The 11,114-nt window shown below is 42.3% G+C and overlaps 1 protein-coding gene across 1 annotated transcript; it reads left to right on the top strand.

The window, feature by feature from the left end:
• Positions 1–2,733: 2,733 nt before the first annotated feature.
• Positions 2,734–7,524, top strand: pcdh20 (protocadherin 20). Its single transcript, XM_088993132.1, has 2 exons — positions 2,734–2,873; positions 3,929–7,524. The coding sequence occupies exons 1-2, from the start codon at positions 2,838–2,840 to the stop codon at positions 6,548–6,550; spliced, it is 2,658 nt and encodes an 885-aa protein (XP_088849258.1). The 5' UTR covers positions 2,734–2,837; the 3' UTR covers positions 6,551–7,524.
• Positions 7,525–11,114: the final 3,590 nt, after the last annotated feature.

An 11,114-nucleotide genomic window follows, 5' to 3' on the forward strand; every position in this document is an offset into this window, starting at 1 on the left:
TATGAATGAAACTTGCGTGAGGAGCTGAACAAGTAGGCAAGAGAAGCCATGTTTAGGACAGTTCATGTTCAATATTGTCTTTATGTTAAGAAAGTTAAAGGTTAAAGAACTGTGAATACAGACGTTTGAAACTTTATTAAAATAATTCATTTTCCTGTGTTTTTTTCTGTTGTCTGTATCTGCTTTATGGTCATTATAATTATTTTATGTATTTATTACTGGTTAATTTATTCTTATTCATTTAATTCGTTTTTTGTGTGTTAAAGATAAAAGATTTTGAGAACGTTGGAATGTTTTATCTGTGATTTTCTTGTGGAAATCCCGATGCGGCCCAGCCTCACCCAGACTCTGCCTCCAGCGGCCCCCGGGTCAATTTGAGTTTCAGACCCCTGCTGTAAAGTGTCCTCGAGAGCTTTGAAAGGCGCTTAAAATAAAATTATTATTAATAACCAGTGGGAATATATAATATCAACGACTGTGACAACAGCGTGTATCCCTCATTTTAACATCTTCTACTTGCTGATAATTTAAAAGGCGAAGTGTCAACTTTTTTTGCAGCTTCATGGAAAAAGAAATGACATTGTCGAATTATGTATAGTAAAACATTTTCCGCAATATTGGATATGTGGGTGGAACCTCAGTGCGTTGCAAGCCTCACCGAGCAACTCTCCAGTCGCATTCACGTTTGCAACCATTTTTTGGGAGGGTTTATTGCAGGGGTGTCAAAGTCATTTTTTGCCGCGGGCCACATTGTAGTTATGGTTTCCTCTCGAGGGCCGTTATGAATTTGGGGAACCCATTAGAATGTTAAAATCCCTTCAAATATTACATATAGAGCACACAGCAAATTAATGAATAACTCGTTTTCAAATCTGAAGTCAAGAATAATGACTTTTATTGTGGTTGACATCCAAAAATATGAAATTTTGGCTCAGATTTTAGCAATCATCATGGAATTTAACAAGTTTGATTTGCTTTCGCGGGCCGAAAAAAATGATGTGGCGGGCCGGATTTGGCCCGCGGGCCTTGACTTTGACACCTGTGGTTTATTGCATTGCTAAAAAAAATTGGAAGGAAAATTAATGTTATTAATCGATTATCTACTTTATAGTATGCGTATGTGTTGTTTATTTTTTTCTGATGGACTTGAATCATCATTTTCTCTCGGCAGTATGTTTCCAATCCCAGCAAACAGCTGGTCGGGCATTTAGAACACATGGGGATTAAGGGGCTGAATTATTTAAAGGCTCAGTCCAGAATCAGACCATATCACTACTTATGATGCCAAGATCTGCCTTCTGATCTTTTTTTTTTCTTTTTGCACCATTAATTTCACGAACAAAATGACTGTCCCAATGCACTCATCATAAAATAAGTGACATTTATTACGTTAAGATGTATAATAATAATACATTTCATTTCAAGCGCCTTTCAAAACACCCAAGGACACTTCACAATAAAAACAATAGAACACAGCACATAACAATAAAACCATAAGTAAAATGATAAATAATAAAATAGAGAGAATTAGACATTGAAAGCAATTTTAAACAAATGGGTTTTGAGGTGAGCCTTGAAAATAGGGAGGGAGTCAATATTACGGATGTTGGGTGGGAGTGAATTCCAGAGTTTGGGAGCAGAGCGGCTGAAAGCTCTGCATCCCATCGTGGTGAGACGGGCAGAGGGCACATAGAGGTGAAGGGAGGATGAGGATCTGAGGGACCGAGAGGGAACAGAGATTTGAAGCAGTCAGAGGGGGGGCGGGGGGGAGTTTGCGTGTCATTTATCCTGCGAGTCTCTATTCAACATTTTGAACGACCATTACGACCATTTTGACTTACGACCGTTTGGTCGGAACGTAACTCGGTCGTAAATCGGATGTTTCCTGTATCTTGAAAACAAAATATGGTTGTTTGATATGACACAAAAAAAGTATCACAGTCAAGCTATAGTTTGCACTGAAATATCAATTTATCGTCAGACAAATTGTGGTCGTAAAGTGATACGTAACTGCGCAATATGGACCAAAATATCACTCTATGATGATTTATCACAGCAAAATATCACTTCTGGGTAAAACTTCAATTTAAAAAATGTTGTTAAAGCCCAACTAGCACTATATTGTGATGTTTTACACCCAAATATCACAAGCTACTGATTCTTTACATTAAAATGTCACTGGATTCCGATACCTGCCATTAAAATATCAACATTTGATCGTATTTTGCATCCAAATAGCTCTCTATGATGATACATAACCCATTACTTAAAAACAAAAAAAACAATTACGGCACAATGTTGATGTATTGCTCTACATTTGATCAAAATATCACTGTCTTATCATACATAAAACCGAAATGTGCCAGTAAAAATAGCCTGTGACTGTAAAGTGTCCTTGAGAGTTTTGAAAGGCCCTTATAAATGAAATGTCTGATTATTATTATTATTAGTAGTAGTATTATAAACAACATACATGTGTCCAACCTGTGTTAGTGGTTAATGTTTTCCGATACATGAAATATGAAACTAAGGGCAATTCAGACGAACATTTGGCCTAGGCGTGTAGTGATACGTGTGAATAGCATGTGAAAAAAGCAAAGTATGTGAAGTGCAGACATCCCGGTGGCCGTTGAGGCTCATTGGTTGGCATATGGGAGTGATTTGCATGTGGTGGGAGTGTCCTGAGCCAGCCCTCGGGATGAATGAGCGCTTGAAGTCAGACGGCAAGTCGGCTTTGGACGAAGCAGACATCTGCATGGCTCAAAATGCCTGGCCTCTGTCAAACGCTACGCCTCCTGCTATAAGTGGAAACGGCTGCAATCGGATATAACAGAAATATGCTCCAAAGAAAACGACCCAGAGGGAATATATGGGTGAGTGTTGTTGTTTTTTTTTATTTACTTTCCTCAACTTTTGAGTAGAAACATGACAAGAAACTACGCACACAATTTTGTTTAGCTGTCGAGCATGATTGACAACATGACTTTTTAAATACAGTGATACCTTGGCTTACGAACTTAATTGGTTCCCACACAGAGTGTGTAAGGCAAATAGTGTGTACCCCAAAAATTAATTTCCCATAGGAAACAATTAAAATGAGAATAATCCATTCCCAGGTCCCCATAAAACATAATTTTCTCCTTTCTAATTTTCGAAGCCTTCAAACCACACAAAATATACCTTATTTTGTGTATAATAAATGTGCTCTGGTATTATAATTAAAGAAATAAACTGTACTGTATAATAAAGTGGTTTTATTGACCTTTGTGATGGTTGATGGCTTGATGGAATGGAGTGGCCGCTTTCCTCAGCATGAAATACTTGATGAGGAACGTAGCCTTCTTCTTTCACCATCTTGAGGAATGATCCCATGTAGGTGCTTTCTCTGCGATAATTTTACCTAGTTCCTCATCAATTGTGTTCTGTTTAGCTGGGTTGATAGCTTTTTCCATCAAGTGTACAGATGGCTTGTGGAGCCTGATTGATGGGATATTTTTACCTTGCAGTCTACAGTGTGCCTTTGAACTATCAAAGTTGAAACGAGTCCAAATTTCCCTGTTTGCTATCCATTTTCTCACTCTGTCGTCTGCCTGTATCTTAAATGCCCCCCTCCCCCACACTCACTGTTGCGTTCTTGAGCAATCGCGTGGCTTTAACCGAAGACTGGGGGCGGGGAATGGAGGATAAAAACAAGTCGGCTGCCATTTTCTTGTTAGGAGAACGGGCTCGTTCGCGAACAACACATCACTCGTTGTGGCACTCCGTTTGTATCCCGAAAAAATAGTTTGTATGCCAAGGTAAAATTTTCATCAATTTAACGTTCGTAAACCAAAAAGTTCGTAAACCAAGGGCTTCGTAAACCGAGGTATCACTGTACACCGTATTGATCCATAAATATATACTGACATGTGTCATGGTTATTTCCTAGGGATTTTTCCTCATTTTGCTGTACGCCGCCCTCCCGTCCTGTTTTGCAAGCTTCGGTCAAGCAAAAGAACTTCTCTATAGAGTAAAGGAGGGATTACCCAAGGGCACCTTCATCGGATCCGTTGGACTGGACTTGAATTTGGATTTGACAGTTGACCCCCCTTATTTTTTCAGCGTGGCTCAAAGGAAGCTCAGCGGACAGTACGTGACGCTCAATAATGTCACCGGAGAGCTTTTTACATCCGCCACCGAGATTGACAGGGAGACACTTTGTCCTTCCAACAGTCCACACAGACCCGAATGTTTCCTCTCACTGGATGCGTTTGTGCTACCGCAGCAATATTTCCAACTCATCAAAGTGAAGATGATCATCGAGGATATCAACGACAACAGACCAAAGTTCCCCGTGGACGAGATCGTGATATCCATCCCGGAAAACACAGCCATCAACTCTCGCTACGCGGTGGAGCATTCTGCCGTCGACCCGGACCTGGGTCTTCACGGGGTGCAGACTTACTGGCTCGTGAACGACTTTGGCGTCTTCACGCTGGACGTGGAGGAGAACGACGGAGGGGAGCTGACGCCCTTCGTCATCGTGACCGATTTTTTGGACCGGGAGAAGCAGGCCGAATACATCCTCGACATCATTGCGGAGGATGGGGGTTCCCCTCCTCTACTTGGCGCCGCCACTCTCAAGATTGTCATCTTGGACGTGAACGATAACTGTCCCCGGTTCACCGAGTCCCACCTGAATCTCACTCTGCACGGCAACTCCACCATAGGGACGCGTTTGGCAAGCCTGCACGCTTTTGACCCCGATCTCGGGGCAAACGCTCAGATCAGCTACGCTTACAGTGAGCGCGTACCGAGGGACACCAGGAGCTTGTTCCATTTGAACCGAACTACAGGCGTGATCAAATTAGCAGGGACGATAGACACCGCTGCAGCCACGTCTTACAAACTCACCGTTCTGGCTAACGGAGCCGGATGTATTCCCGCCGTCGCCACCGTCGCTATTCGTTTGATCCAAATTCAAATGGGTCCCCCGACGGTCATAGCCAGATACATCGCCCAGGAGAAAGACGGGGTGGTGACCATTAAGGAATCTGAGCCTGCGTACTCCCCCATTGTTTTTTTTACGGTCAAAAATATTGATGCCGGTCACAGAGTGGACTGCCGTTTGGAGGGAACCGGTCCTTTCAGGATCGGACCGTACCAGCTGGTCAAAAACGAATTCCTACTTGAAACCGCGGAGCCGTTGGACTACGAAACGGCTCAGGAGTACGAACTCGTCGTGGTTGCGGAAAATAGCCGAGGGCTCGTCATCGAGACGTTTCTCAAGGTGCAGATTCTGGATGAAAATGACAACGCTCCGGTCTTTCAGCAATCTTTGGTGGAGATATCTCTCGACGAGAACAATCCACCCAACACCTATCTCACGCAGCTCCAGGCCACAGACCAGGACAGCGAAGCCCGAGGGGAAGTCATCTTTCTCCTGGGAGGCGACGCCCCTGCCATCTTTGTCTTGGATCGTCTGACGGGTATCCTGAGCGTCACCACCTCACTGGACCGTGAGGAGAAGGATACGTATCGTTTCGTGGCGAGGGCGGTGGACCAAGGAACCCCACGGAGGGAGTCCATCGCCACGGTGGTGGTGACCGTGCGAGACCGCAATGACAACAGCCCACGTTTCATCAATAAGGATTTCACCTTTTTTGTGCCGGAGAACTTCCCGGGTTACGGGGAAATCGGGGTTCTCTCTGTGACGGACGCCGACGTGGGAGAAAACGGCTGGGTGGCCCTTTCCATCCTCAACGGCAGCGACATCTTTCTAATAGACGCGGGGCGGGGCGCGCTGAGGGCCAAGATCTCGTTGGATCGCGAGCAACAGGGTACGTACCAGCTGTGGATCGAGGCCGTCGACGGCGGGGAACCCGCGCTCTCCTCGGTCACCATGGTGACGGTGCTACTTTTGGATGTCAACGACAATCCGCCCGTTGTTCTTTTCCCTCAATCGAATCAGTCCTACATGTTGGTGCTACCCGACACTCTGCCGGGAACGTCCATCACGGAGGTGTACGCCGTGGATAACGATACGGGAATGAATGCTGTGATTGCTTACAGCATCATCAAAAGAAAGGGAGCGGAACCCGGGTCGTTTTCCATCGACCCGGAAACGGGAAATATTACTTTAGAGCGGGAACTCAGCAACCGCGGTCTCCACAGCCTGCTGGTAAAGGTCAGTGATCACGGTCAGCCAGAGCCACTCTACTCCACAGTCAGGGTGAACTTGTTTGTCAACGAAACGGTGAGCAATGAAAGCTACATCCGGAGTTTGCTCACAAGAGAGGCTGATGTTGAAATCGAGGACAGACCTTGGCGGGTTGGACAATTGCAAGAGGGGCCCGAGAGGTACGACATGTTTCCGTGTAAACCGGCCCTCATTGCCCTTTCGGTGACATGCCTCGGGCTCTTCTTCGCCCTTCTTACACTGACGGCTTTCGTATGCTTGAAAAGATTTCAGAAGCAAAAGGCAAAATCGGAGGTTGAGTTACCTCTGAAAATGAAGACGGACTCCATGCAGGCCAATCATCGGAAGTTAGGGCGCGTCTCAAACATATGACGTCGCATCCGCATATCTGTTCACGTCACTGTGAGAAGGCGACATCGATATGCTTGATTCAGTTCGGACATGTGGTCCGTGTTCAATGTTTGTCATGACGGTGAACCGAGAAAAAAAATGTTTTTGGTGAACCAGCTTCATTTTTTGTTGGCATGTGGTTGCACCAGATAAAATCATCATCAGGTTTTCATATTGATTGTACCTTCAACAATAAGCAAACAAATATAAAGATACATAGATAAATAGATAAACTTCTGGGTTGAGTGAACGCTGGCACGTGTGGCTGCCGCTGCTCACCCACAGAAAAACGTATCCTGTGACTGTAAAGTGACCTTGAGAGTTTCGAAAGGCACTTATAAATGAAATGTATTATTATTGTTATTATTATTATTGAAAATGATGTCATCATGTATATGTTGCACTTTCCCAACTTTTGAATGCACAGCTGATAATCTTTCTTATCACTGTTGTATAGACCATCCGCGTTATTGTCACAACTACCACGCTAATATCCAAAAACAATCTTTTTCATATCAACGTGAAAATATTTTTCAAATATCTTTTGTTTCTTCTCATTTTTATATAATGTGAGCATGTATTTTGAAGGTCACGGGCAACAGGAAGTGGTCACCTTCCATATTTCTGCAGTCAAATGTGATAGATGGTTTCTCAAAATGTGTATAATGGCACCCTGTTCGCAAATGCCATTTAAAAATACATTTGTCGACCATGTTGCGGTTTGACAAGCGTTTTGAAAACGTTTTATTTGTATTTTTTTAACTCATTCACCGCCAGATGATGTGAGAAAATGTCTCCACTCCAGTGCCAGGGTTTTTGTCATTGTCACTTGAATTCCAGGACCCACAGAAGATTGACTTTTAGGACTACATAAACATTCAAGCCAGCGGCAAAAAACTTTACACTATCTTCTTTCAGCATAAAAAAAGAGTTAATTCTTAAATGATATGAGTCTGGAGTTATATGAGCTTGAAATGAGGGCAGCTGTACAAAATACAATGCAGTACATACATATATTAGCTATCTAACTGACTGGCTGGCTATCTGGCTATCTGGCTAGTGAGCTATTTACTGTCTGTGAGCTATCTAACTGACTAGCTGGCTATCTAGCTAGCTATCTATTTTCTGTAAATTAGCTAACTAACTAGCTGTTATCTCGCCGGCTATCTATCTATCTATCTATCTATCTATCTATCTATCTATCTATCTATCTATCTATCTATCTATCTATCAAGCTAGCTATTAGCTATCTAGCTAGCTGTCTATGCAGCTAGCTAGCTATTGACTAGCTATTAGCTATCTATCTTTCTAACTGTTTCAGTTACTTCCTGGTTGAGTGCAGGGGCAGGGTTCCTGGTTGAGTGAGCAGGGGCAGCCACACGCTGGTGCGTGTGGCTGCCCCTGCTCACCCACAGAAAAACTGATCCTGTCTGAAGTCAAAGTCAGCTTTATTGTCAAACGTGCCAATATGCATGACATACAGCACAAATGAAATTAATGTCCTCTCGGACCCAGCGTGCAAGACATGCAAGGCACTTAAAACGTGGCTAAAAGACATACAATTGACAACAGACAATACTTGTAATTTCTGTATGTAAAGTGAAAACTGATTACTGACTGTAAAGTGACCTTGAGAGTTTTGAAAGGCGCTTAGAAATGAAATGTATTATTATTATTATTATTATTATTATTATTATTATTATTATTATTATTATTATTATTATTATTGTTATTGTTATTATTATTAGTATTGAAGCTGGAACAAAGTGCAACATGGAAAAAAGGGTAATGCTACCGCCTTGTGTATGGGAAAAACATTGCCAGAGGTCTGACTAGCCCTTTATCAGCACCCAAACAAGGAAAAACAAAACCCAAACAAATTCGGGAATGGAGCTTCTGGTCATATTTTCAATTCCCGGACAAATTTGTGAATGGCAGTGAATGAGTTAATATCCACAAGGAATCCGGTCTATTCATTTCATCGTGAGGACTGACCGAAAAGCCCGTTTGGACTTGTATTTGCAGATGCGAGGCCCGTCTTTTAAAGGACAACCGACACCTCCAGACAAGTTGAGTCCATAATTTGTAAAATGACTTCAAATGACTTCTGCTGAGAGGATTTTACAAAGATTCCATCGCATTAAGACTCATATTCCAAAGAAGGTGTAACTTGACACAAATTCCCAGCGGACAAATCAGCCCATTTCCAACGGAGCTTGGGCGCCATCTTGTGGAGTCCAGACGGCTCAAATTGAACCAAAAGGACTTCTTTAATCGATGGCAAACATTTATGCTTTCCTCTTCAGAACTATTTGAATCATATTCACAACTGGATGTGTAACAAGAAAGCATCTGAACTCTCTCAAGCCATTGTTTTGATTCTGGAGCAAGGCAGTTTGTGAAGGAGTATCCTGGCGTGACGTCACAAACAAGGGGGAGGGACTTTCTGAATCGCCCCAGTTCCAAGCTCATTTTGTGGCAGTTTTGGGACATTTGAAGTCATTTTTATTGGTGTTTTGCATTTGACAAAAAATATCAACCTGCGTGTTTTGGCTATTTTAGATGCTATACAACGTTTTTTTCTGATGTCAGTTAGGAAACCAAAAAAAATGGTGTCGGTTGTCCTTTGAGGTTTTGTTGAAGTTCACATCTCAACCTGTTTATCGCAGTTCAGTTCAGGTGCCATCTGTGACGCGGTGCGGACATTTTCATCGGGCACCATAACGTGACACCGAAGCATTTGGTTAGCCTGTTTTCATATGAGACCAATCACCCTCTGCAAGCGTGTGATTCTCAATGTGTCTGTGAAATTTGACTGTGTGTGAGAGACAAATATTAAAAAGTGCTTTTTATTTTGTTACACATGACCATTTGGATTCGTATTTGCAAACCTCAGTTTTCCAACGTCTCGGTTCTCGTCCGATTCGGTTTTTGACCAAAATGTTCGCCTCCGTTTCCTTATACAGTGATACCTCGGCTTACGAACGCTTTACCTAATGCACCTTTCACCTTACAAACGTTATATTCGCGAGAATATCATCTTGGCATACAAACTATTTTTCAAGAAACACGCGGAGCGCCACGATAACTGATGTGTCATTCGGTAACGAGCCGGTTCTTGAGCTGTATCTCTGACGTGAACGAAGCTAAAAATGGCAGCCAGCTTTTTTCCCCTCTATTCCCCGCCCCCAGTCTTCGGTTAAAGCCGCACGTGATTGGTCAAGATCCATGGTAGAGGAGGGAGGGGACACACACAGCAGGACACACGCAGCAGTAAGCGGGGGGAGGGCTTACAGAAACATAGAGCTGCACATGAACAGGAAAGGCAGAAAGAGAACATGGATAGAAAACACAGTGACTGGACTCGTTTCAACTATAATGATAGACTGCAAGGTTAAAATATCCCATCAATCAAGCTCCACAAATAACCCGCTCAAGCCATCTGTACAATTTGAAGAGAACATACAAGCAAGGGAAGCAGCTACGAATGAAGTGTCTAGTGTGTCTGCCTGCATCTGTTGCAATACCACAACTTCTGAGATGTACAACCTAGAGCTCCTTGAGACACTTTATGCAAAAAGCTATCCATTCCATCAAGCCATCAACGACCATCACAAAGGTCAATAAAACCACTTTATTATACACTACAGTTTATTCATTTAATTACAATACGATAGCACATTTATTATACAAAAAAATAAGGTATCTTGTGTGTAGTTTTAAGGCGTATTTAGTTGAAAATTTAGTATTATGGGGACCTGGGAACGGATTATTCTCATTTTAATGGTTTCCTATGGGAAATGAATGTTTGGAATACACACTTTTCGCCTTAGACACACTTTCCGGAAACCAATTACGTTTGTACGCCAAGAAATCACTGTAATGGGATTTTTTTTTTCCGTTTTTCTGAAAGGTGCATATAAATAAAATGTATTTTTATTATTGATATTATTTTCAACCAAATCGGTTTTCGAACAGGTTTCTGGAACAGATTATGGTTGAAAACCAAAGTTTGACTGTCTGACATTTATTTTTCTTTTTGGCATGAACGGATAATGAAAGGATGCAACATTAACAAGACCACTAAAATTGTTTTCGGAAACCTTTCTACAAAAAAAAAAAAAAAAAGCCAAAGATGAAAATCCGGTTTGGCCGTCATGACATGCCAAGGTGAGGCAGGCCGTTTGTTCACTTGCAGTCATGCATAGAAAGAAACAAAAAACACGCACACGTTCTTGCCTTGATTATTTATCTCTGTGTTTTACTAACCTATGAAAGGGAACTTTTCGTAAAAAAGAAGGAAAACTAATTGGGAGACTCGTGTCGAATGTGCACCCTCCCAAATGAGGAACTCTATGGTACCACATGAGAACATGGATAGAAAACACAGTGAAATATGGACTCGTTTCAACTTGATTGATATTCATAATTTAGCTGCTGTGAAATGTATATTTCACCACAGTGAGACTAACAAAGGCTAATCTAATCATCTAATAAATAAAGAGCATTGTGTGACTGTGGACGTGATAAATAACGACTTCGTAGT

Source organism: Hippocampus bargibanti, linkage group LG03 (genome assembly GCF_051943395.1).
Source record: "Hippocampus bargibanti isolate YZ-2025 linkage group LG03, ASM5194339v1, whole genome shotgun sequence".
NCBI lineage: Eukaryota > Metazoa > Chordata > Actinopteri > Syngnathiformes > Syngnathidae > Hippocampus > Hippocampus bargibanti.